A 22,618-nucleotide genomic window follows, 5' to 3' on the forward strand; every position below is an offset into this window, starting at 1 on the left:
ATGAACATCGACGTGGAGTTCCACATCCGCCACAACTACCCCTGGGGCCGGCTGCCGGCCAGCGTCAAGCAGGTGCCGGCGGGCGGGCAGGGTCCGGGCTGCCGAGCTCCCCGGCCCGGGGAAGCGGAGGGCGGGAGGGCGCCCGGCGGAGTGCGGGGAGACGTGGGGACTCAGCCCTGCCTGCCTCGGGGGAAGGCAGGCGGCCCTGGCCGCGGGGCGCCGGTGTGAGGGGGAGGTGTGTGGCTGTGGGCAGAGGGGGTACGGGGGTGTGTGTGGCTGTGGGGAGAGGGGGGTACGAGGGCGGGTGTGTGGCCCTCTGTGAGGAGAGGGGGTACGGGGGCGGGTGTGTGGCCCTCTGTGAGGAGAGGGGGTACGGGGGCGGGTGTGTGGCCCTCTGTGGGGAGAGGGGGCACGGGGGGGTGTGTGGCCCTCTGTGGGGAGAGGGGGTACGGGGGCGGGTGTGTGGCCCTCTGTGGGGAGAGGGGGTACGGGGGCGGGTGTGTGGCCCTCTGTGAGGAGAGGGGGTACGGGGGCGGGTGTGTGGCCCTCTGTGGGGAGAGGGGGCACGGGGGGGGTGTGTGGCCCTCTGTGGGGAGAGGGGGTACGGGGGCGGGTGTGTGGCCCTCTGTGGGGAGAGGGGGTACGGGGGGGGGTGTGTGGCCCTCTGTGGGGAGAGGGGGCACGGGGGGGTGTGTGGCCCTCTGTGGGGAGAGGGGGCACGGGGGGGGTGTGTGGCCCTCTGTGGGGAGAGGGGGTACGGGGGCGGGTGTGTGGCCCTCTGTGGGGAGAGGGGGCACGGGCGGGTGTGTGGCCCTCTGTGGGGAGAGGGGGGTACGGGGGCGGGGTGTGTGGCCCTCTGTGGGGAGAGGGGGCACGGGGGGGTGTGTGGCCCTCTGTGGGGAGAGGGGGTACGGGGGCGGGTGTGTGGCCCTCTGTGGGGAGAGGGGGTACGGGGGCGGGTGTGTGGCCCTCTGTGGGGAGAGGGGGTACGGGGGCGGGTGTGTGGCCCTCTGTGGGGAGAGGGGGTACGGGGGCGGGTGTGTGGCCCTCTGTGGGGAGAGGGGGTACGGGGGCGGGTGTGTGGCCCTCTGTGGGGAGAGGGGGCACGGGGGGGTGTGTGGCCCTCTGTGGGGAGAGGGGGTACGGGGGCGGGTGTGTGGCCCTCTGTGGGGAGAGGGGGTACGGGGGCGGGTGTGTGGCCCTCTGTGGGGAGAGGGGGCACGGGGGGGTGTGTGGCCCTCTGTGGGGAGAGGGGGTACAGGGGCGGGTGTGTGGCCCTCCGTGGGGAGAGGGGGGTGTGGGGTCTGCACGTGAAGAGGGGGAGACGGCGGGGTGCACGGCCCCTCGGGGGAAGAGGGGTGGGTGTGGGGGGCATGTCTGTGGGGAGAGTGGGAAATGAGGGCGGTGTGGGGTCTGTGAGGAGTGGGGGATGTACCTGTGTGTTTGTTGGGGCGTCTGTGAGGAGAGGGGGACGTTTGGGGTCTCTGTGGGCAGAGGGAGATGCGGGGGTGCGTGGGGTGCTCTCTCAGCTTGTGCAGGCGCAAGGCTGGCTGGGGTGGGAATCCTTCACACAACCCCCGAATAGTGTGAGGTGACCTGGGACGGGTGTCATCGGAGACTTGCGCAGCCCTGCGTTTTGGTAGCCAGGGAACTATTGCAGCGAGTGGCTTGTGGAAAAGAAAACCTCATGAAATTTTGATTTGACGGATTTAATGGGCCTCTGATACCAGAGGGGAAGTACTGTGGCAAGTTGAGAGGATGTCTCCAAAGCCTTATGCTGCTTGAAAGCAGATGCTGAAAAATAATTGCTGCTCTTGCCTGAAGGAAGGATGGAGAGGATGAGTAGTGGCTGCAGGCCCTGAATAATTGAATTCCTTGAGTTGGGATTGCAGGAGCTGTTAGAGGGGCATGAATGATGATTTCTCTTTACCTGCCTAGCTGAGTGCCATACTGTTGGCTATGTGATTCAGGATAGAAAATGTACCAGTATTTAATGCATTATTTTCTTTAATGTAACTTCTGGCATGCTGTTTTGTTTACTTTAGGGTTAGATTAGTCCCTACTATTTTTGCACTAGGAGCAAATACTTGGATCCCTCTTTGGGATTGATATTTAATCAATTATGGACCCTGTCTGTGATATCAGGTGTTTCTTTTGTAATACCTGATTCTGCACTATGTGTGCAACTTGCTTGTTTATCCCATATATGCAGTAAAGTACCTTAGGATCTTTTTTAATATGAGCATCAATGAGGGAACCAGGAGAAGGGGGGGAAAAAAAACCCCAACCCAGATTGCTTGTTGCAGATGCAAAGTAGAAAAATAATATGAAGAATTTTGAGGGGACAGTTTTTGAAATAAGGCATTTAAAGCATTAACCAAAGTTCTCTTTTTATCTTCTTTCATGATAGTCAAGTAATGCGTAGTGCTTACACCTTAATCTTGTGACCTAAGATCACTTGATTGCCTTACTTGTGTGAAGCTACAGCTTGAGCTGTTTCATTATTTATTTTTTACATTATAAGCCTCTCAGGTGCAGCAGTTGAAGCTTCACATGCCATTCACCATGCTTGGTTTATGCTACACTAATTCTAGGTAATTCTTCAAGGGTGCAAGATGCTGAATGCTTGGTAAAATGCTTGATGCTTCATGTCTTCTAAAAGATGGTTTAAAACCTTTGATTTGAGAATTAGATGCTCCCTTTTTTATCAGAATGATACTAGGGGAAAAAAAAAATCTAAAGATTATTGCTTAAATCTGCACCCTGTGTAGAAAGACCTATTTAACTAAAGATACTTTTGACCTCATACAGAGACTAAAGATGCTGTCACTGTATTGAACCGGGGGAATCCCTGAGTAATGACAACTGCCTGCATATGTTTCCTCATAAGACACTTTGCAGTGGCTGAACTAAAAGGGGTTTTGTGCATGTCAGCTAAAAGGCCTTTATGTTTTCAAGGGTCTTGGAAACTCTCAGAGGGAATATGAAAGGCAGGTCGTACTCTACAGCATCCGCAATCAGTTACGGTACCGGAATAACTTAGGTGAGTAACGCAGTGAAGTAACTTCTAATTGCTACCCAATTCTTCCGTGTGGAAGCTTGTCTTTACTGTAGAACTGCAAGAACTAGCCCTGTTTCCTCCTTCCCTGAAAAAAAATAATTTTAAATGATAAAACACCAATAAGAGTCTTGACTTTTGAGTGTGTTTGGCAGCTTTTCTAGCAAAGTGCTCTTTAAGGTTCGTGAGTTGGCAGGTGGAATTGAATTTCTACTGTAGTTATGCTGCCCTTTTCCAAGAAATTAAGAGATATTAACAGAGGATTTGACTAATAAAATAAAGCCCGTCACTAGATGAGATGCAGGCAGTGGCCGTGACTCACATGACCTATTGGCTATGACTTGTTTGCAACTTTCAACTTTGCAACTTTATTTTGCATTGACTGTGTCCATTTGTCTTCCCAAAGTAGATAATAGTTTCACTAATTAAAAGATGATTTTCTACAGCCTGCATGAGTTCTGTCTTAATGGGTCACTTTCTGGTAACCTGTAAAATAAAGCTGTTTCTGTTCTAATGTCATCCTTAAAGGCTGTGAGAGTACTTTTATCATATGTAGAAATACTTGGATGCTGAATGCCCTGCATTACTCCTTTGTTTTTCATTTTCTGTCAGTTGCCATTATACTATTTTTAATCCTGTTGTTATAACACTTTTTTTTTTTAATTGAACTTCATAGAACAGTGTAACTTTTTTTTTCCTCCCCTTGTAGTCAAGCATGTCAAGAAAGACGAGCGTAAATATTATGAGGATCTGTTAAAATACAGTCGAGAGCATCTCATGTTGTACCCTTATCATTTGTCTGACATCATGGTAAAAGGTCTGAGAGTAACACCGTTTTCATATTACACAGGCATAATGGAGGTGAGTACAAAACTGGCGAGAATGTGTTGTTTTCTGTCCTAGAGATGTTGGTGATGGTCCTGTAATGCATATGAGGCAGTGTTATGCAGTTTGTTCCCTTTTGGATAGGGTATGCTAACAAGTAAGGAAACAGTAAGGAAGCTTTCTAGAGAAATACTTGTACCTGCAGTTTTTTCCCTTCTGGCCCCATAAGCCTTTCAAGAGCTGGACTTTGTCATGTGGAACAGGGTGGGACTCGCTCTGAGGCCAGTCTTTCTCTTTTGATGTTTGAGATTGTGACCCTTCGCTTCAAACTGTAAAAGAAATAGCTTATTCTGTTAGATTAATAAAACAAAGAGGATTTCCATTTTTAAAAACCAGCACATTTGAACAGTTATTTCCTTTTTTGTTCTCTTTCAAAGGGACACTTAATCATATTAGAAGCTTTTTCAAAAGCTTGAGGCAGATCCTTTTCTCTGAGAACAAAGATGGTTCTGTTTTCTGTCAGCACTCTGGCAACCTTCTTTTATTTTCATTGGATATTAGAAATGCTTTTTTTTATTTTGTGTATAGCGATTGCAGACATAAAGGATTAGTTAGCTTATTCTGTTATTACTGTTAGCAATTCTGTGTGCTGTTTTTTTGGTGAAGACAGATATAGGATTTTATCTTTATTATTCTGTCAATCAGCATTTTTCTTTGTAAAGCTTACATAAAAAAATACTTCTGTTTAATTTATTTAGCTTATTGTGTAATGATTAATCAAGTCATTGGCAAGTTTGATAAGGTAACTGACTGTAATATATTTGTTTTAATTTCATGTTGTTCTTTAAAAAAAAAAAAGCAGGCAGAATTTTGGACCTGCTTCTCTGAAATGACAACTTTCTTGTTGCAACTAAGCTTTCTTGTCTTTTTAAGGATATAATGAACAGTGAAAAAAGCTATGATTCGTTACCCAACTTCACTGCTGCTGACTGTAAGTATTATCTAGTTGCATGACTGCTTTCAATGAGTTGGAAAGCAGGAGCTTCTGAAAACGGTTTTGCAGGCATCTGTTTGCTTGAACATAAGCATGTGAATGAAGGTGTAGAAGCATTTAAATAATGATATTAAGGAGCATGTGCTCTCCAGACAGTTCTGTCTATATGGTCAGCACTGGAATTGGGCTAGTTTGAGTACAGATAGGCATGGTGCAAAATCTTGTGCAGATTCTATCCTTGCTTGTATTGCATTCCTGTTTGCTTGGACTTCTGGGTGGAAAGTCTTACTGGCCATCGTGCATCAGCAAGCTGAGCTGCTGGTCCTTTCCTAGTGCATTTTTGGCATGTGTAGGGCAGGAAGCTTTGGGAAGACACTGAAAGGCTGTTGACGCTCCTGTGAATTAGCGTCAGTGTGGATTGAGGATTGACGTACCAGAAAAGAGAGAGAAGAGAATCTGGTATTTTATGACACTCCTGGATGTGCCAGGTGTTTTATCGTGCTTTCTGTTAGACTGTTGTGGGTATGAGGTGGGGAGATTAGGAAAGCAAAAATGCTGAACCTGGTGGAGGAGAACAGACTAAGAGCAATAGCCTACTGATAAGTGTTAGAGAGGAAAATGCAAACTGCTGGCATAGGGAGGGTGTTAATCAAACCTGCCACTGAGAAGTTATTCATAGCTAAACACTTCATTCCTCACCTTCTATATGAATTTGTACAGCTCTCTTTAAGGATTGTATGTAGTCAGGTGAGGAGTAGCCTGCAGCTTTTGAAAACAGTTGGGGTTTTTTGTTTCTGTTTTTAAAAGGATATTGTCAGTTAACTGTACTAATTTGCCTCTGTGTAACGTTCACACTGGGAAAACAGATCAGGAAAAACTTTTTTATTCAGCACCATGTAGCTTGTTGGAAATCTAGTGCTACTCAGAGTATGAAGAGAAGAAAGGCTTCCCTGTTATCTTAGCAGCAGCTGCAGGTCAGTTGCTGAGGTATAATCAAGTTAAACATCTTTATTAACATCTTATCATAAAAACTAGTGTCAAACTAGAAAGCTGGAGTTCACCCATATTCTGTCTCAGTTTTAAAACTAATGAGTAGTTTTCCAGTATCTGTTCATAGCTCCTTAGTGGTTGAAGATTACAGAATTAAATTCTGATTCAGTTTAACTTAACTAGGTCTTAATCATCTTCTTCAGAGGCTTATGCGGCCTTTTGTGCTCTAGTTCTTAGTTTAGGGTTCTAATCCAGTGTGTGGTGTGGGATTTATTAGAGGGAAGAAAAACTATTGATCAAAATGTGGTATAACTTTAGTTCTGTTACTTTGAAACATAGTTATTACCTGTTGATGCGATTGTAGGAGACAAAGGGGTTGGGATTATTTCCTGCTACCCTGTGACTTGAGAGGTATGAGATTTTTTTTTTAACTTGTACAGAGTAAATGAATGTGGATGGATTCTGGTTTTAGATGTCTGTGGTTCTCTGTCAAATTCAGTTAAAATTGAATTTAGCTCCTATAACTATCCCTTTATTTTAGGAAGAAACGGTGATTAAAAATATTATTCTAGAAGTAGGTCTGGTTCTTTGAAGAATGTTTTATGTATCTTCAGCTTAAACCTGTCTTAAGAGAAATAAAACCTTACTTATTTTTCAGGTCTAAGACTTCTTGGTATAGGAAGAAACCAGTATATAGATCTTATGAACCAATGTAGGTCTTCAAAAGTAAGTTTTTTAATTTCCTCTCCCTTTCCTTCTCCCCTTCCCCCATATTATTTCATAGGAAATGAAGACTGGAATAATTTCATGGATCTGGTTTGTTTAATAGTATGGCTAATTGAATGTGACAGTGTATTGCTAATTATATTGTGTTTCCTGAAGTTAATAAAGAGCTTTTCAATTTAAAATCAAAGTATACTAAAGAAAAAAGATATTCAATACTATGTCCGCACCCCCCCCCTCCCCCCCCCCCCCGGACGTATATTTTCAGAGCTGTATTTACTCTACGGCACCAGATAACTAATGTCTTCTGGCCAGTATAAACATGGAATAATGATACTGGTTCTGGAAGAATTATTCCGTGTTTCTGTGGGTGCAGTTCAGATCAGAATTTATTCTGGGACAGTCCATCTAGGTGTAAATTTTTGTAGTATGTATGTTTTTCTCTGAGGCAATAGTAATGAGTCTGAAGAGGCATCCTTGCATGTGAACAGCACATGTGGAAAACACTGTAATGACTGTTGATAGAAGTAGGCCCTTTAGTTCACAACAGTCCCTGTCTTTCTCAGGAAACTCAGAAGTGCTCTTGCAGTAGCTTCACAGTGCTCCTTCAGCCAAAAGTGTGCTTACCAAAATAGGAAGTTGATAGAGTGAACCAAAATGTAATGGCTATGCAATGGAACAGAAGCTATTTAGGTCTATAAATAAACAGTACCCTCCAGTTTTTCTTCCTTGGACTGAAATTTGCTGTACTGTTTTAGCACCGTGCTTATTGAGAATGTGGGGTACTTTGTCCTTTAAAGTAAATAAAATGTTCCTAAAATGTTTTTAAGATAATTGAATTGAAAATACCCTATTTGTATACTTTGTTTGCCATGCTTTCTTACCTGTTCATATTAGAAAATGTCATAAATAGTTTAAATTTGGACTTGATCTATCCTGAGGTGTTTGAATAGTGTGGTTTTTAATTAGTGAGACATATAGTATGGGTTTATGTGAAGGTTTAGCAATATCAGATGTAAATAATTTTTTTCCTTCCCATTTTCGTATGATTTGAGGGAGGAGAGAAACATTTTTTTCTGAACAAGTATGTGCTTTTACTAAATGGCAAGGCTAGTAGTATTTGTGTGTATCCAGTCTGTGAATATAATATACTTAAAAATGGGTGTTTATAAAAATCAGCTCGTATAAAGGTAAATGGCTGTCTGCACATGTGAAGTGCTCTTTATTACTATCTCAAATGGACTGTACCACTGCAGAAATTTTTCAGAAGGAAAACTGCTCATGATCTGTTACCTGTGAAACCTGTGGAGATTGCTGTAGAAGCTTGGTGGGTTGTGCAGTCTGGCTACATCACTGAGGATGACATCAAGGTATTTTAGTATGGATTACATCTCTAATTTTGGTCGAATACTCATAGTCCCTGAAAACAGTGGCTTCCCTTCTGCGCTATGTACAGTGTTGAGGTGGTTTTGTGTCAACCAGTCTGTGATAACTAATGTGCTTGATGATGTGCTTTGTAGGGAACAAGCAACAAAATGTTTTCTTAAGTTTCATAGTTAAGCTGTGACGGCTCAGTTTTGACTGAATCTTCACCTTCAGTATAGTTAGAATCAGAATGTCAGTGGACTTTATTTTGTATATAATGTCATTGTTTCTGCTCCTTGTGTGTCATATTTTTCATTGTTCACATGTGGAAAAACTTGTGAGCTGACTTAATTCTACTTCCATTCTCAGTTTCATTTACAGTCAGCCAGTCATTTGATCTGGATTTAATTCCTTCTGTGAAAGTCTTTTGTGTAGATTGTAATGTATTTAAAGCAGTGATGGAATCTTTTTTTTGGCTGTTATTGGGAATATCTTGGGCAGTGGCTACTTATATTCTGACATCCCATCAACCCAGAGAAGTTAACCTGAGGCACATTACTTTGATATTTTAATGGACATCTTTCTAGAATGGTTCCAGTTGTGTGGTTGAACACTCAGTTTGGAAGTGTTAAAGAGCAAACCTGTTACACTGTGGACTTCACTTGCCAGATGCCTGTGCAATTAAGTACCATTCCCAGAGCATGCATAACTTTGTGTGGGGACCAAAGTAAAAAATGTTAAGACTTTAACAGGAACTGCAGTGAATTCTTCAGTGCAAATATCTTAATTAAGAACATGGTTTACTTCCTATATTCTCATATTACTTATGATTGACCTCAGGCTGTAATGTTTTTGGATTTTTTTTTTTGAGTGGTATTAAAGTTGCATAGACTCATTTCTACAAAAGACTAACATGATTTCTTCTACCTAGATTTGTACTACATCAGAGAAGTCCGCTATTGATAAGATAATTGATTCAGGTCCTCAGCTTGCTGGTTCATTAGACTTCAATGTAGTTCACAGTAAGTGTTTAACGGACATTCCTTTCCTGTTTGTAGATCCTGCTCAGTGAATTCTGAGAGTAGGAATAAAAGGGGATGTAGACAGCTGAAGCATAAGAGGAGTTGGAGGAAAATACTCCAGAGCTTGTACAGACTGCAGTCTGGATCTTGTAAATGGTTTAACAGTGAGTCATTAGCAGCTGTTGCTCTGATTGTTTGATTCAACAAATTTTTTCATTAGAAACTGTCAGTAAAGATTGTGGGGGAGGTAGATGAGGACAAAAGAAACTAAAATTAAAAATGTCAGAGTCTGTAATCCTGGGTGGTAAAACTTCAATCCTTGCTTTCCAAAGAAGAGTTTTCGTAATTTTGTACTGTTTGAACACCATGAAGATGGGGCTTAAATCTAAGAGGCTGTCTTGTTTCTCAAAGGTCTGCAACTGTTACTGAAAAATGGTGTGCAGGTGTCTCCCTGTTTCAGCGTTAACAAGTATTAGATACAGACAAATCATACTAGTCAAGGGAGTACAAATTCACTGACAAACTCCTCGAGAAGTTGGTCTGTAAATGCTTGGCTTACTACAAGCAATTGAATCTGTGCACTGTATGTTTGTGAAGAAATTAAGGCAGAATTCCACTGCCTGTTACTGAAGCAGAACAAAACAATAAAACCAGAAGTGAGGTAGGTGAAGTCCAAGCTCTGGAGTGGATCTCAAATGGTATAGGGCTTAAGAAAATTTTAATTCAGGAAACACTTAATGGTCTTTCTCTATACTGATGTTGCTTGTGGAGAGGGTTACAGGTCAGGTTTAGTAGGTTTAGAAGGATCTAACATACCTTTCTACGCTAACTCATGGGTAGAAAAAGAAAAGAAAATATTGCTTCGTGTGCTTAATAACACTTCACCTGAGGGTTGCTGGCACGCTTCCTCCTCACTGTAATGAATATGATGTAGATGGAGTGGTCTTGGGTAACATCAAAGGAACTACTGACAATAAATTTGGCTTATTTTATACTGTGTAATTTAACTTTATGCTTTACTATTAAAGTACAGCTGTTACAGACATTATACTCTAAAGATAACCATGTTGAAATGTTTTGCCCTTCCTTAAAAACTTGGTTTATCTACTCTGCAGAACTCAGTTGAGATGCTTAGTGCTCAAATCAGTCTCGTGGGGAAAGTGTAATTTAAAATCTACCATATTATTGTCCTTATTGTGTGCAATGTCCCTCTGTATCTGCTGCAGTTTTGCTGACACCTGGTGTTGAAGTGCCCCAGAATTTATTTTTACAGTTGTGTAAAAAAGACTTTCGGTGAAGATGTGTGGGAAGGACATGTGAGGACCATCAGAACTGATGTGATTTAGTTTGTATCCTTGCTACAAAGTGTGTGAGTTCCAGCCTGAGTTAGGGCAGGGCCAAAATGTAGCCAGCATCCTCAACTGACAAAACTAATTCAGGATTAAAAAAAACCCCAAACATTTCTTGACAGTACAGTGATGATCATGAAAACTAAATTAACATTTAGGCAGGGACATACTCATCTTTGTCAAATGTAGCTGCTTCACTCTCTGGTCATTCTGCTGTGCTTGATTGTCCTGAAAGTACTTGTAGAGCTCCAAGTGTGCTGCATCAGACTGCAAGTAAAGAGTCTATTTTAGGGTGACACCTGTTTAATATTAGATGTGGTTTTTGATCCATGCATTGCAAAGTAATATTCTACTGTGGAGGCTATTAGGAGAAGTTACTTTAAATTCTGAATTGGCTGATGGGGGAGTCTACTTTATATCATTAGTATCCTGGAAAATGCTTTTTTCTAAAATGATGTGCTTTTATTTATAAAGGTTTGTATAACAAAGGATTTATTTACCTTGATGTACCAATATCTGATGACAGCTGCATAGCAGGTAAGTAAATATTTAATGGTATTATACCTATGTTTTCTTGGATTCATTTCAGTTATCCTGTAGTTGTCTGTCTTGGAAGCTGCTTGTCTGTGTACATGAGTTTGCTTAAACAAAACATTTGAGCTATGAAAATTTTTCCTGACTGAATGTTTTCAACCCTACTAAAACACTGTTTTTATTATATATAGGATTTATTTCAACTTGAATTCTTAGGTTATTTTGTATGCATATTTAGGTAAGATGAGATTCTTTTAAAGATTCATGGCATGAATCAGTAAGTACCCTCCTGTATGTCTGTAATGAAAAGGAAGAATAGCATAAAGAAACATAGTTGCCTTGCCAAAAGGGCATGGGGTTTGACTCCTATTTACTAGACAGATGCAACTTTTTTATGGATATCGGTTGCATCCTTCATGGTCTTGTCACCTCAGTTAGTCATGCACTGATTCTGAGGACTACGTAGGAGCTTAAACTAGCACAGCATATGGCTGCCCTTTGAACAACTCATTAAGCTATGCTAGGTCTCAGGGGTTTCCAAATTCAGTATAATCTGCAAAGACATAAATCGTTTGGAACCTGGCCATGCAGACATACCTGTCATGGCTGTAGCAGAGATCAGTTAAGTGAAAGTCCTCTAAATACAAGAGACTTACTGCTTGAATAATAGCTTTGGGAGTCTCAGATCTGGAGTGTGTGGGTGGGATGGGTTTTTTGTGTCCCACTCCAATCAGAGCCATGATTTAATCTCCATCCACATTACAAAATCATTTTATGGGCTGGGTGATTGGAAATTATCTGTAGTTGATGAGCTGCAGACTGCATGGCTATGATGCGAGGTAGAATGGTTTTAGTTTTTTGTAAGAAAACACATTGACAACCAGTACTTTTCTTAAGGAGTGGGAGAATTTTAAATACCGTGTATACTGTCTTTAGACTTTTATTCTTTGTGACTGGGAAATCCTCAATATTACAGGTACCATGAAAACTAAAGAAGTGTAAATTTATTTTTCTGGTTTTATGCAGTTTCAGTTTAGTAAAATAAGTTACCAGATTGTAATTTTGCAAGTAATTCGTCTTTTCAGTGCCACCACTTGAAGGTTTTGTAATGAACAGAGTGCAAGGTGATTACTTCGAAACACTCCTGTACAAGATATTTGTTTCAATAGATGAACACACTAATGTTGCAGAGGTAAGTAAAACTTATCCTGTGTCAGGAAAACCTGAAAGGGCCCAAAGCACACTGCTGAAAGGTGTGTTTTTGGTGTTAATCTGTGCCCATGGCAGAGATACAGATCAATATCAAGTGATTTTATTCAGCGGTATTGCCAGGCTTAAGATCCAACCTGTTTCTTTAATCCTGAATGTAACTTTTATAGGCTTGAAGGAGTACCTTCAATTCAGTGAAACGATTCCATCAGCTGGAATGAATTTATACAGGGGTGACTAATGTAGACTATTTTATACGAGCTAGAACTGGAACAGGGTCTGTTTTCCCACTGTCCTAACGAGATTGGTTCTGTTTTGCTAGTGTGAAATAAAAAAATTAAAATAACTTTTCTTTGGCAATGAAAACATGCAGGATGTTGGCTTAAAGTAGGAATGTAACTTTTGCATAAGTATTTATAATTTTAATATGAGAAACATGTTTTCATAAGGTCTTATTCTCAAAACACAGTGAATAAGCACCTGAAAAATACCCATTAAATATATCCAGTATTTGTTTTCATCTTTGTGTGTATTCTCATACACATGATTAACCTAGAAATTACAGAGTAGAAGATAACCTCATATTTTTTTTGCATGCTTTCAAGTGGGACAATTATGAGACTTCATCCCCTTTTTTCATCGCTTTTGATGAAGACAAAAATGCTCCTACTGGTACAGGCTGGGTTTAAAAATAAAAAAAAAAAACCCACAACAAAAAGATACCGAAGCCCACAAGTGGTGAATTACCCTGCATTGTTAATACTGTATTGTTGATTCTTCTTTCTTTCTCTTTTTTTTTTTTAGCTTGCGAATGTCCTAGAGATTGACTTATCTTTAGTAAAGGTACGTGTGTATAATGCATCTGTTGAACTTGATGTGGAAAGTTCACTGTGTTGCAACCTGCTTTCATATAGCAGTTCCTTATTACATGTATGTGTGTTTCTTCAGAATGCTGTGTCCATGTATTGTCGGTTAGGCTTTGCTCATAAAAAAGGCCAAGTAATAAACCTGGATAATCTTCATCCATCGTGGAAGAATGTTCCTTCAGTAAACAGACTGAAGTAAGTGTCTCTGTTCTTTCACAAGGCTTATTCTTCTCATTGAAGAGAAAGCTAGAACCAAAATCTGATTGTAAAGCTATTGGTTGCTTTCTCTGACTTCTGCAACAGCTAATCTCACTTGGCTTTCTAATATATATAATGGCAAGAATACTTGATCTTCTTTTTAATCTGAGGATAAGGGGTGGTAATTTACCCTGTAAGTTCAATGTACGACTTTTATTGCTGTTATTTAGTGCTGGCTTTTTGACATTTAAATGCCTAGTTGCTCACTTTTGAAGCAGACAAGTGTACATTTGCTTTCAATTCCTGGGGACAGAAATCACAGCTGTGACTGTACTCTCTTGGCACTGCTGTCAGTGAATACGTACGCAAAGTTTGCTCACTTGCTGTCAGGTACCGTTGCTGTTCTGTCACTGACACTGTCACATATATGTATATCTATATCAAATTCTGGGAAAGTGATGTTAATACCAGTCAACAAAGGGTTATCCAAGTTGGAGTGCCCAATTGCAGTAAGTAAGAATTGTCAGGCACTTTTAGTTCGATTTCTATTAAGCCATTTAAAATGACCACTGTGCCTGAGTCTTCTTTAATGCTAATTCAGACTATGAGAACAAAGCGAATTAGATTTTTTTTCCATTGGATTCTTCTTCAACGATGGTGGCTTGATTTTTCAGAGTTCTTTTGCAAAATCTGGTATTTTCAAACCCCCAAATAAACTTTTCTGCTGAAGTGAAAGCAGGACTCTGAGGGACATCAGGCTTGACTGGTTAAAGGCTTAGAAATATTGAAAGGCATGTATTGGGTATGCCTATGCATGGACTCGTAGCACTGGAAGGCAGAGATACTTCTCTGGTGCTGCAGTGACCGATAGATGTGGATTTTAATTCGCATTAATAGGAGTAATTTGGACCCTCAAAAGATGCTGCTTTCATGGGACAGTGCAGAAAACAGAAGTCCTATACAGGAAGCTGGGTCATCAGCCACAGATACAGATACCAACAGTCAAGATGATCCAGGTTAGCACTAACAGTGAATTTTAATACATTAGGATCAATTATTTTTATATTTCTTGAGTGCCATAGGCTGTAAAGGGATTTAGAAACAAGTGATACACAGATTGTGTAGATCCTTTCTTCATATGGAATATACAGTGGGGGAGGTGGTGTCTACTTCTTGTTTTAAAGTTCTTCAGCCTTATCTTCAGAAGATAGCTATTTGGCTAATCTGTATTTTGGATACTAATTGACACAAAGATACCAATTTCTGAATTAATTCAGTCAGTAGTTTAGCAGTGAGAAGGGAATTCTGTTCTACTCAGTATGGCAATAACTAATGGTGTTTTCATTTTTTTTTTTTTTAAATAACTTTGACTTAAACTTGATGATTTTATTTTTAAATAAAACAAATGTGCTCACGTATTTTCTTTTTGTTCTCTATTAGCTGAAACAGCCAGCGTGAGCAGCCTGAATCTGTCTAGCGGACACACAAAGCGTATTGCCTTCCTGTTTGATTCTACTCTCACTGCCTTTTTAATGATGGGAAATCTTTCACCGGTATGTCAAAATTGTTCAGTGTATTATGCCAAGAATAAATATGTAGAGCTTTAAAATACTTTGACTTCAATATAATGCAAGTGTAATTATTTTAAAAAAACTTCTGTATCGTTTGTTGTTAAGAAATGCTTTTGCTTAATAAAACTTTTGCTTGCCCATTCCATTCTCAAATAATTAAGACAGTTTTGTTTTGTTGTTCCAGAACTTGAAAAGTCATGCAGTCACTATGTTCGAAGTTGGGAAACTGTCAGATGAGAGTCTTGACAGCTTCTTGGTGGAGCTGGAAAAGGTAGTCTGTTACATGTTTGACCAAATGCTTTTTCAGCACTTGAAGTGTTAAGGGGGTCAAAAAACCTCAGTGTTTTCATTGTGTAAAACTGCTTATTTAGCAATACAATGATAAGAACAAACACTTTATCATACTGAACCAAAGTGGTTTAGTTAAAATGTTCTTTATTCACAGCATCTATACCTTTAGTGACATTCAGGGGCACACCACACACATATATGAATGTGATGAGTCTGGTGAGCAAAGTGAGTTCATGAACGACATTGAGTCTGTGTATACACACACCTGCATTAGGGCTTGTTCAATGGAAATCGCTTTTGTTTTAGTAAGATGTTAATATTTCTGAAAGTCTGCACGTCATTTTTGTAGGAAAATTTGACAATTAAGTGCTGGAATGTTTAATCTATCCACCTTTTAAAGATAATTCTAGAAGGGCAACTGTAGAATTATGTAGGAGGACTGCTGTTAATTGCTGTATCATTTTATACCAGGCAGGATGACTGGGCATTTAAATACTTTTACCTGAAGACTGAGTTGTAGTTCTGATTTATAGATGTTGTCTTTTCACTGTTCGTTTGACTAGCATGGTCAAGACTCACTTTTAATTTAATAGTTGCTGTAAATCACCTTTGTATATAAGCTGCAGGGTTGTTGCTCAATTACACAGCTTTAAAATGCTAATTTGTTAGTATTTTCCTGTTGTCTAATTGATGCTTGTTGAAACAACATGCCACTTGTATGCATTTATTTTGCTTCTTACGTAGGTTCAAAGCACAGGTGAAGGGGAAGCACAGCGGTACTTCGATCATGCACTTACACTGAGGAACACAATACTGTTTTTGCGGCATAATAAAGACCTAGGGGCACAAGCTGTACAGCCTGATCAACCAAATAATGGTACTGTGAACACTTCTGAGGAAATCCTTCTAAGTTTGTTAGTTATGTGGCATGGACTCAGCTTTCTGCTGTTTCAGAAAGCAATCTGTATCCTAGTTGTTTAAAAATATTTTAAAGCAAAAATATGACTTTTTCATTATCCTTTGAGCCTGCATTAACTGGATTTGCCTGTTGAATGACAGATTTGGTTGCCAAGGCTTGGACTTAACATCCAAAGAAACACATTAAAGCATAATGATCTTAAAGGTCTCTTCCAACGTAAATGATTCTATAATTATGGGAAGATAAGCTGAACTTGGGGAAGAGATTGGTTTCAAATCATGTACTTCTGAAAGCCATAATAAAGGAGTCATTATTTTTTCAGAGTTGTTCTGTCAAACACTTTTCAAGTCATGAAAGGGAGTATATTCTTCGTCTGATGGGGGTAGATTTTTTTTTTTTTAAATCTTACCTAACTTCCTCAGTATCTCTGTGCTTATTTCCTGAGATCACTTAGTTGGTGAGGGGCAAGCTGTAGTGCTAAAACTATGTACAGATTTACTCAAATTCACCCCAATAATTTAAAACTTAGTTGTGGAAAATATTGTATTTATGGCTTAGCAGGAGAGAATGGAAAATCTGAATACTTTGGGTTGTATGTTCCATGTCAAGTGATAATTTAAGAATCTTGTATTTTCAACACAGGGTTTCCTTTGGACCTCTTACGATGTGAGAGTTTGCTTGGCTTGGATCCAGCTACCTGCAGCAGAGTTCTCAACAAAAATTATACTCTGCTGGTTTCCATGGCACCACTCACCAATGAAATTCGACCTATTAGTAGCTGTACACCCCAGGTGAAAAAATACTGGGGGTTTTCCCTCTGGTATCTAGTAATATAATATCTTCCTAATAGCTTTGTTGGGTACAACAGTTAGATGTCCCTTTTAAAGAGGCTCAGTTATTGGCATGTAGAATAGTATTGCAGTTCATCTAAACTGGCCTCAAGTTGTGCCAGGGGAGGTTTAGATTGGATATTAGGAAAAATTTCTTCACTGAAAGGGTTGTTGAACATTGGAACAGGCTGCCCAGGGAAGTGGTTGAGTCCCCATCCCTGGAGGTATTTAAAAGACGTGTAGATGTGGCACTTGGGATATGGTTTAGTGGTGGAGTTGGCAGTGTTAGGTTAGTGGTTGGATTTGATGATCTTAAAGGTCTTTTCCAACCTAAATGATTCTATGATTCTAAAAAAAATGTTCAGTGAGGAAAAATGTGAATACTTAGTAAATGAAGTTTGTTTAATTTATTAATAATTTATCTGTTCAAATAGAGTCAATGACAGATATTTTGGTTTTGAATTTATATTAATAGAAAAGACCTTACTATGGCCTTTGTGTGTAGTCTTGCAATACTGGACTAAGCACCTAGAATACCATCAATAGGAGAGTAATACATTTGAACTCCTGTGCTACAAAACTAGATTTATATTTCTTTAAAACTGTTGATTCTTAAATGATACCTGTACATCTAACAGTTGCAATATTAGGTTCTCTCTAATTTCTTGAATAATCTCTTCAGCATATTGGACCTGCGATACCAGAAGTCAGTTCAGTTTGGTTCAAACTGTATATTTACCATATAACTGGACAAGGACCACCCTCTCTGTTGCTCTCTAAAGGAACACGTCTTCGAAAACTTCCAGACATTTTTCAGGTACTGTATGCATGGATTTATTTTCCCTCCCTTCTCCAAACGCTTCAAAGATGTGCTGTACACTATTCAGGGATAACAGTTGAAGTCAGAGGTATAATGCATTGATGTTGATGATGTACCTTTTCTAGAAGCAAGTTTTATGTAGCATCTTGGTTTGTTTTCACTCTAGGTTCTGAAAAACGAATGCTACTTATGTATCTCGTCACAATGTGACTCCAGTGTATTTGGTGTCACCCCTTTCAAATTTAATGTAAAATGTGGTACTGCAGTCATTGTGAATATGTTTGTAAGCCCATCCCTGGTGTGTGTTACAAAGGTGTAGAAGACTTATCAAAAGATAGGGACATAGCATATTGTGCTCATTCTAGTATCATATAAGAAAGGACACCTCTACATATAACTTTGCCTGGTTTAGAAGATGACTAAGATGATCACTTCTGGTTTGTCCACTGTAGAAATCTGTGATGGAGACTTTGAAGTTCTAGGCTGTATTTCTCCATGCAGTTTAAATGACAGAATAATTTAATAAAGGTTGCACTAGGCTGGACAAAAGGTCTTTCTAGCCCAGTAACCTGTCTCTAGCAGTGGCTGGAAGTAGGAAGAATAAGCACAACATGTAATACTTCCTCTTAAGACCTTTCCAGCCCTCCCCATGTTCTGGTCTGGAACTTCCTGAGTTGTATGTGATTTTGTGTATATAGAGGGTGTGACTTGAATTCTTGTCTCTGCAGTGATCAGTTGCTCTCCCAGATTCCTTCCAGCCTTGAATCCACCTAACTTCTTAGCGTCCATACAGTGCTTTGGCAAGGAGTCCCACAAAACAGTGCAGGTTATCGACTCATGCCTGAAAGACTTCAGATGCTGCCTTCTCCCATTCTGTCTCTGAGATGCTGATAAGGACATATGCGCTACAAAGGAGTACTGTTAATATTCTGTATACTAGGCAAACATAGGTGGAAGTGGCCGTGGCAACTTCTAAACTTGCCTGAACCACAAATCATTGTATCTGTTGGCTTTGATATCAAATGCTGCAGATGCTTAGCAGTGTTTGGCTCTTGCTGCTCACAGTGGAATTTGTAATATTGTTCAAATTTATAATTGCAGAGAGGCCTCTATGGTTTTCATCACATCATTCTGAGCAGATACTTGAGCTAAATATATTAGAACAGTATGGAGACATTCAGAGAGGGATGTGCATTCTTTGATGTACCTACATCAGCAGTCATCTCTGGCTCTAGGATTTGTAGATGTATTTTCCATTCCTCAAACCTCATTCACGTGTCCCTTCCCTTTCCCATTTCAAAAATTTTGTAGATGCTTCTATTTCTAAGACTTGCTTTAAGATAACATAGGATTAAATGAATCAAGGCTTCTAGTGCAGAAGGCGTTTTGTAAGGCCATTGGAGATGAGCTTGATTCCAACCTTAGTCTGTCATGAGCTTAAACTACTAGTAAATGTATGGATTGTATACTTTTTTATTAGTAAAAAGCATTCAGTGTGGTAGCCTTGGAAAACTTCAATACTGCTTGAATCTCAGTGTGCTGATAGGTCAGGATTTCTTGTATTAAATGATCTCACACTTGCTCTATCACAAACTTATTGGAGCTTTTCTCACTCACTGTGCATATGTGAATGCTTATCCCCTGCTACTGTTTTGCAGTGTCATTTTTTAGGGAACTGTGAAGACATTTCTAGCAATCTTAGGGAGATGCAGGGGAATTCAGTCTTGAAAACTGAGAAACTAAGAAATTGCTCCCTAGTAAGTGTTCTTCTCTTCCTGTTCTTCCCCCTTGGATAGGTATTTTGGGGATAGATATATCTTTGCTCGTTGTTGATGGTGTTAGTTTATCTAGCTTGTATTTTGCTTTTGAATTTGTGGGGTTATTTTCATCTCCTATTTGCTAGGAGGCTGCTGCAATGGCCACATAGTTCTACAGGAACTGGTGACAGACACCTGCTGTTCAAAACAGCATCTTAACTTCGAGGTTGGCAAAATTCTGTCTTTACCAGGAACATGAACATGAGTGATCCTTGGTACAAAGTATAACACTGTAGAGCTGTAGTTACCTGTGGTAGCTTCCTAATTGTAACAATATGCTAATGCCTAACTCTAGTATTTCACTTTATGTGCTTGGATAGTCCATTACTATTGTAAATGCTTTTAATTTCTCTCTTCTAGGGTTATGATCGCTTACTAATAACATCTTGGGGTCACGACCCAGGGGTAGTTCCTACTTCAAATGTGCTCACAATGTTGAACGATGCTTTAACGCATTCTGCTGTTCTAATTCAGGTACGGAGTGCTCATATAAATGATGAAAACATACATAATTCTTTGAGTTATGCTGTTAGGTGGTACAGGAGATTAACAATGTAGGAAAGCTACACTTTTGCCAAGAGCTGAAAAATATGTTAACTTTTGTAGCCAGTGCTGCTATGGTTCAGTGGTGGCTAAGACATGGGTTTTGAACTGAATGCATATTATATATGCATTCTTGTATTCTGGGCAGAAAAAATAAGAGTTTTGCTAGCTAAAAATGAGACGTAGATTTATGAGAGTGGGGATGTAGGAAAGTGGAATGAAAGTGAAGAGCCCACAAGCTTTTTAGACAGCAGTGGTATAAGGTAACTGGGAGTATGAAGTGTTATTCAAGAAATGCACTTTTTTGGAGTGCTTGGTGTTTCACTCTTACAGTAAAGTATGAGCAAAATATGCGCTTTATCACAAACAGAAGAAATATAATGCATTTGCCTATTTGGGAGATGTAAAATAGCTTCATCTTGTTTCTTTGGTTCAGCTGAACTCTCAGAATTAATTATTCAAATAAATAGGTGTTCAATATTGTAACAAACATAAAATTACAAATTCTCAATGGCCCACTTGTGACAGCCTTGACTGCTCAAAAATGTTCTGTACTTAAGGGTGGAAACTCCGTTTTGCTCCAGAAGTGCTCAGCGATTAGGAAATCTGTTTATAACCAGTAACTGGAGAGAAAAGTTGCTCCTTTTCACTGAAGTTTAACTTCATTGTGTTTACTCACATGTGTTTTAGGAGGAAAGGTGGGGTATTTTATTTAATTACTTATTTCAGCTAAGCAAGAACTTTAATGTATAAATAAAATAAGTATCTCAATCTGCTTATTTGTTTCATCAGCTTGACTGGTACTCCCTAAAAGGGAGCACAAGTACGACTAATCTAAGCTGACAAATATATTTTTCTGTTCCTAATTTAATTTATTGATGTTCAGGGGCATGGCATGCACGGAATGGGAGAAACAATGCACATACCATTCCCATTTGATGAAGCTGAGCAGCAGGGAGGTAACTGATTGTCTTTAATGTAATCTCTACACCACCATATTTAATTTTCTTGCACATTACCTTGTGCAGTAAGGTTGCAATAATGGTTTTAATTCAGATTTTCTTGAACTTACGAGTCAACTTAGATGAGAAAATTGAAAAAATATTTAAATGGTTGACAGGTCTGTTCTGAGCTTGAGAGATGTGGTCTTCACCTTTCTATCTTCTCTGTCCTAATTAGAATGTGTTTCCTGGCCTCTCTTCTCTCCTAGCACAGATGTAAAAAGTAACTTCCACAAACACCTCTGAGTCTTTCTTTGTGCATACTTGCTTATTAACTAGTATATTTATTAACTGTGTAAATAAATCTTCCATATATTCTATTCAGCATCTCTTAACTGTAAGACAGCTGAGACCAAAACTGAACAAGCTTATCTTGATTAGTAGCGCTAGGAACTATTATGGAGTTTTTTTCCTCAGGAAAAGCTTTGCTAGCAAAATCTGCTATTCCTTCAAAGTCTGCCTGGCTCAACTGATTTTGAAAGGCAGGAATTAACATGTTCTGAAATACTCCTTGAGGAGTAGGATATAAGCTTTGGATAGTTGAGGCCATAGCCTTCCAGCTGAGAGCTGTCATAAAAGTATGAATTTCCAGATATGAAATCTAAAATTATTTAAATTATTAAATTATTTATTTCTTCTAACTTGATGCTAGGTGAAAAATCTTGAAGGCAAAATCTCTAAGTTCTAGCATGAACAACTCAGTGTTGAAACTCCTTGTTACCCTCTAATACTGTATTCTAATTCTTCAGAATTTCAGATATGTGGAACGTGTATCTTGTATTGAATTTGCCATAAAAGACTCTGGCACTGAAAGAGCTGGACATCTGATTCCTAGCTGAACCTTGCCATCTCTGCTGTCTGTATGTGTCTGTGTGTGAGAGAGAGATATCATCTTCTGTTTGTATGTTTCTTCTTCCTTGGCTCTTTTACTGTACTATAAAATACCAGTTAGTGCTTGGTGTGGGAAGACTGTGATCACGTATGTGTCATCCCAGATCTACCAATGGGATCATTAGCCTGGAGCATTGCAAGAGAGGAAAATCCAGATAAAAAACTTAGCCTGGCCTAGAGACGAACTATTATTATGGAGGAGGCTTCTAGTAAAGTAAGCTGGAATATGTGTTGTTTTCTACTAGACTTCTCTCGTGTGAACATGGGCATTCATACGGCTTTAAAAATACTGAGAAACAAAATAGACTTGCAGCATTTTTGTGGCTATGTCACTATGTTGAATCCTACAAGTCGGCATGCTAACAGAAAGCTGAGCGATGCTTCTGATGGAAGAGGTTAGTTACCAATAACTGTCTCTTTTGGGTGTGTTCCCTTAATTTCACATACAATCACTTCAGCAAAGTTGAACAAAGGATTACAATTCTTTGATTTGGAACTCTACAAAATACTACCCAAGACAGATAGGAACCCTTCTTTAATGTGAATCTATTGGCAGTAGGCTTACTTCCTAATTCTTCTTTGTGACTAGCTCTGAAATAGCAAATACAGGCTGAAAATTGGTGGACTAGAACAGTCAATAGAAAAAAAAAATTCAAAGGATTAAAAGTAAATTGTGCCATTTTTATATGCCAGAACTTAATCTTTAAGTGTGTTGAGGGTCCCTAAGTGGATCTTTAGTCCTAAAATGAGTCAGGCCCCATGTTTCTCCATATCCCTTCCTCCAGTTTATAGCTGTATGGTC

At 39.7% G+C, this 22,618-nt stretch overlaps 1 protein-coding gene across 3 annotated transcripts in view; it reads left to right on the forward strand.

The window, feature by feature from the left end:
• The window catches only part of FAM91A1 (family with sequence similarity 91 member A1), a 28,960-nt gene continuing 6,342 nt past the window's right edge, over positions 1-22,618 (forward strand). The window contains exons 1-20 of one of the 3 annotated variants that reach the window (XM_075705148.1): positions 1-72; positions 2,959-3,043; positions 3,768-3,919; positions 4,817-4,874; positions 6,526-6,593; positions 7,847-7,960; positions 8,887-8,977; positions 10,801-10,863; positions 11,946-12,052; positions 12,874-12,912; positions 13,018-13,130; positions 14,031-14,149; positions 14,574-14,686; positions 14,889-14,975; positions 15,740-15,872; positions 16,557-16,705; positions 17,427-17,561; positions 19,742-19,855; positions 20,811-20,883; positions 22,062-22,211. In XM_075705148.1, the coding sequence (XP_075561263.1) occupies positions 1-72; positions 2,959-3,043; positions 3,768-3,919; positions 4,817-4,874; positions 6,526-6,593; positions 7,847-7,960; positions 8,887-8,977; positions 10,801-10,863; positions 11,946-12,052; positions 12,874-12,912; positions 13,018-13,130; positions 14,031-14,149; positions 14,574-14,686; positions 14,889-14,975; positions 15,740-15,872; positions 16,557-16,705; positions 17,427-17,561; positions 19,742-19,855; positions 20,811-20,883; positions 22,062-22,211 (2,035 nt within the window). Of the gene's footprint in view, positions 73-2,958; positions 3,044-3,767; positions 3,920-4,816; positions 4,875-6,525; positions 6,594-7,846; positions 7,961-8,886; positions 8,978-10,800; positions 10,864-11,945; positions 12,053-12,873; positions 12,913-13,017; positions 13,131-14,030; positions 14,150-14,573; positions 14,687-14,888; positions 14,976-15,739; positions 15,873-16,556; positions 16,706-17,426; positions 17,562-19,741; positions 19,856-20,810; positions 20,884-22,061; positions 22,212-22,618 lie in introns of those variants that run through there. The other 2 variants (XM_075705149.1, XM_075705150.1) reach the window with 2 other exon arrangements.

The sequence above is a fragment of the Pelecanus crispus genome, chromosome 2 (assembly GCF_030463565.1).
Source record: "Pelecanus crispus isolate bPelCri1 chromosome 2, bPelCri1.pri, whole genome shotgun sequence".
In the NCBI taxonomy this organism is placed as follows: domain Eukaryota; kingdom Metazoa; phylum Chordata; class Aves; order Pelecaniformes; family Pelecanidae; genus Pelecanus; species Pelecanus crispus.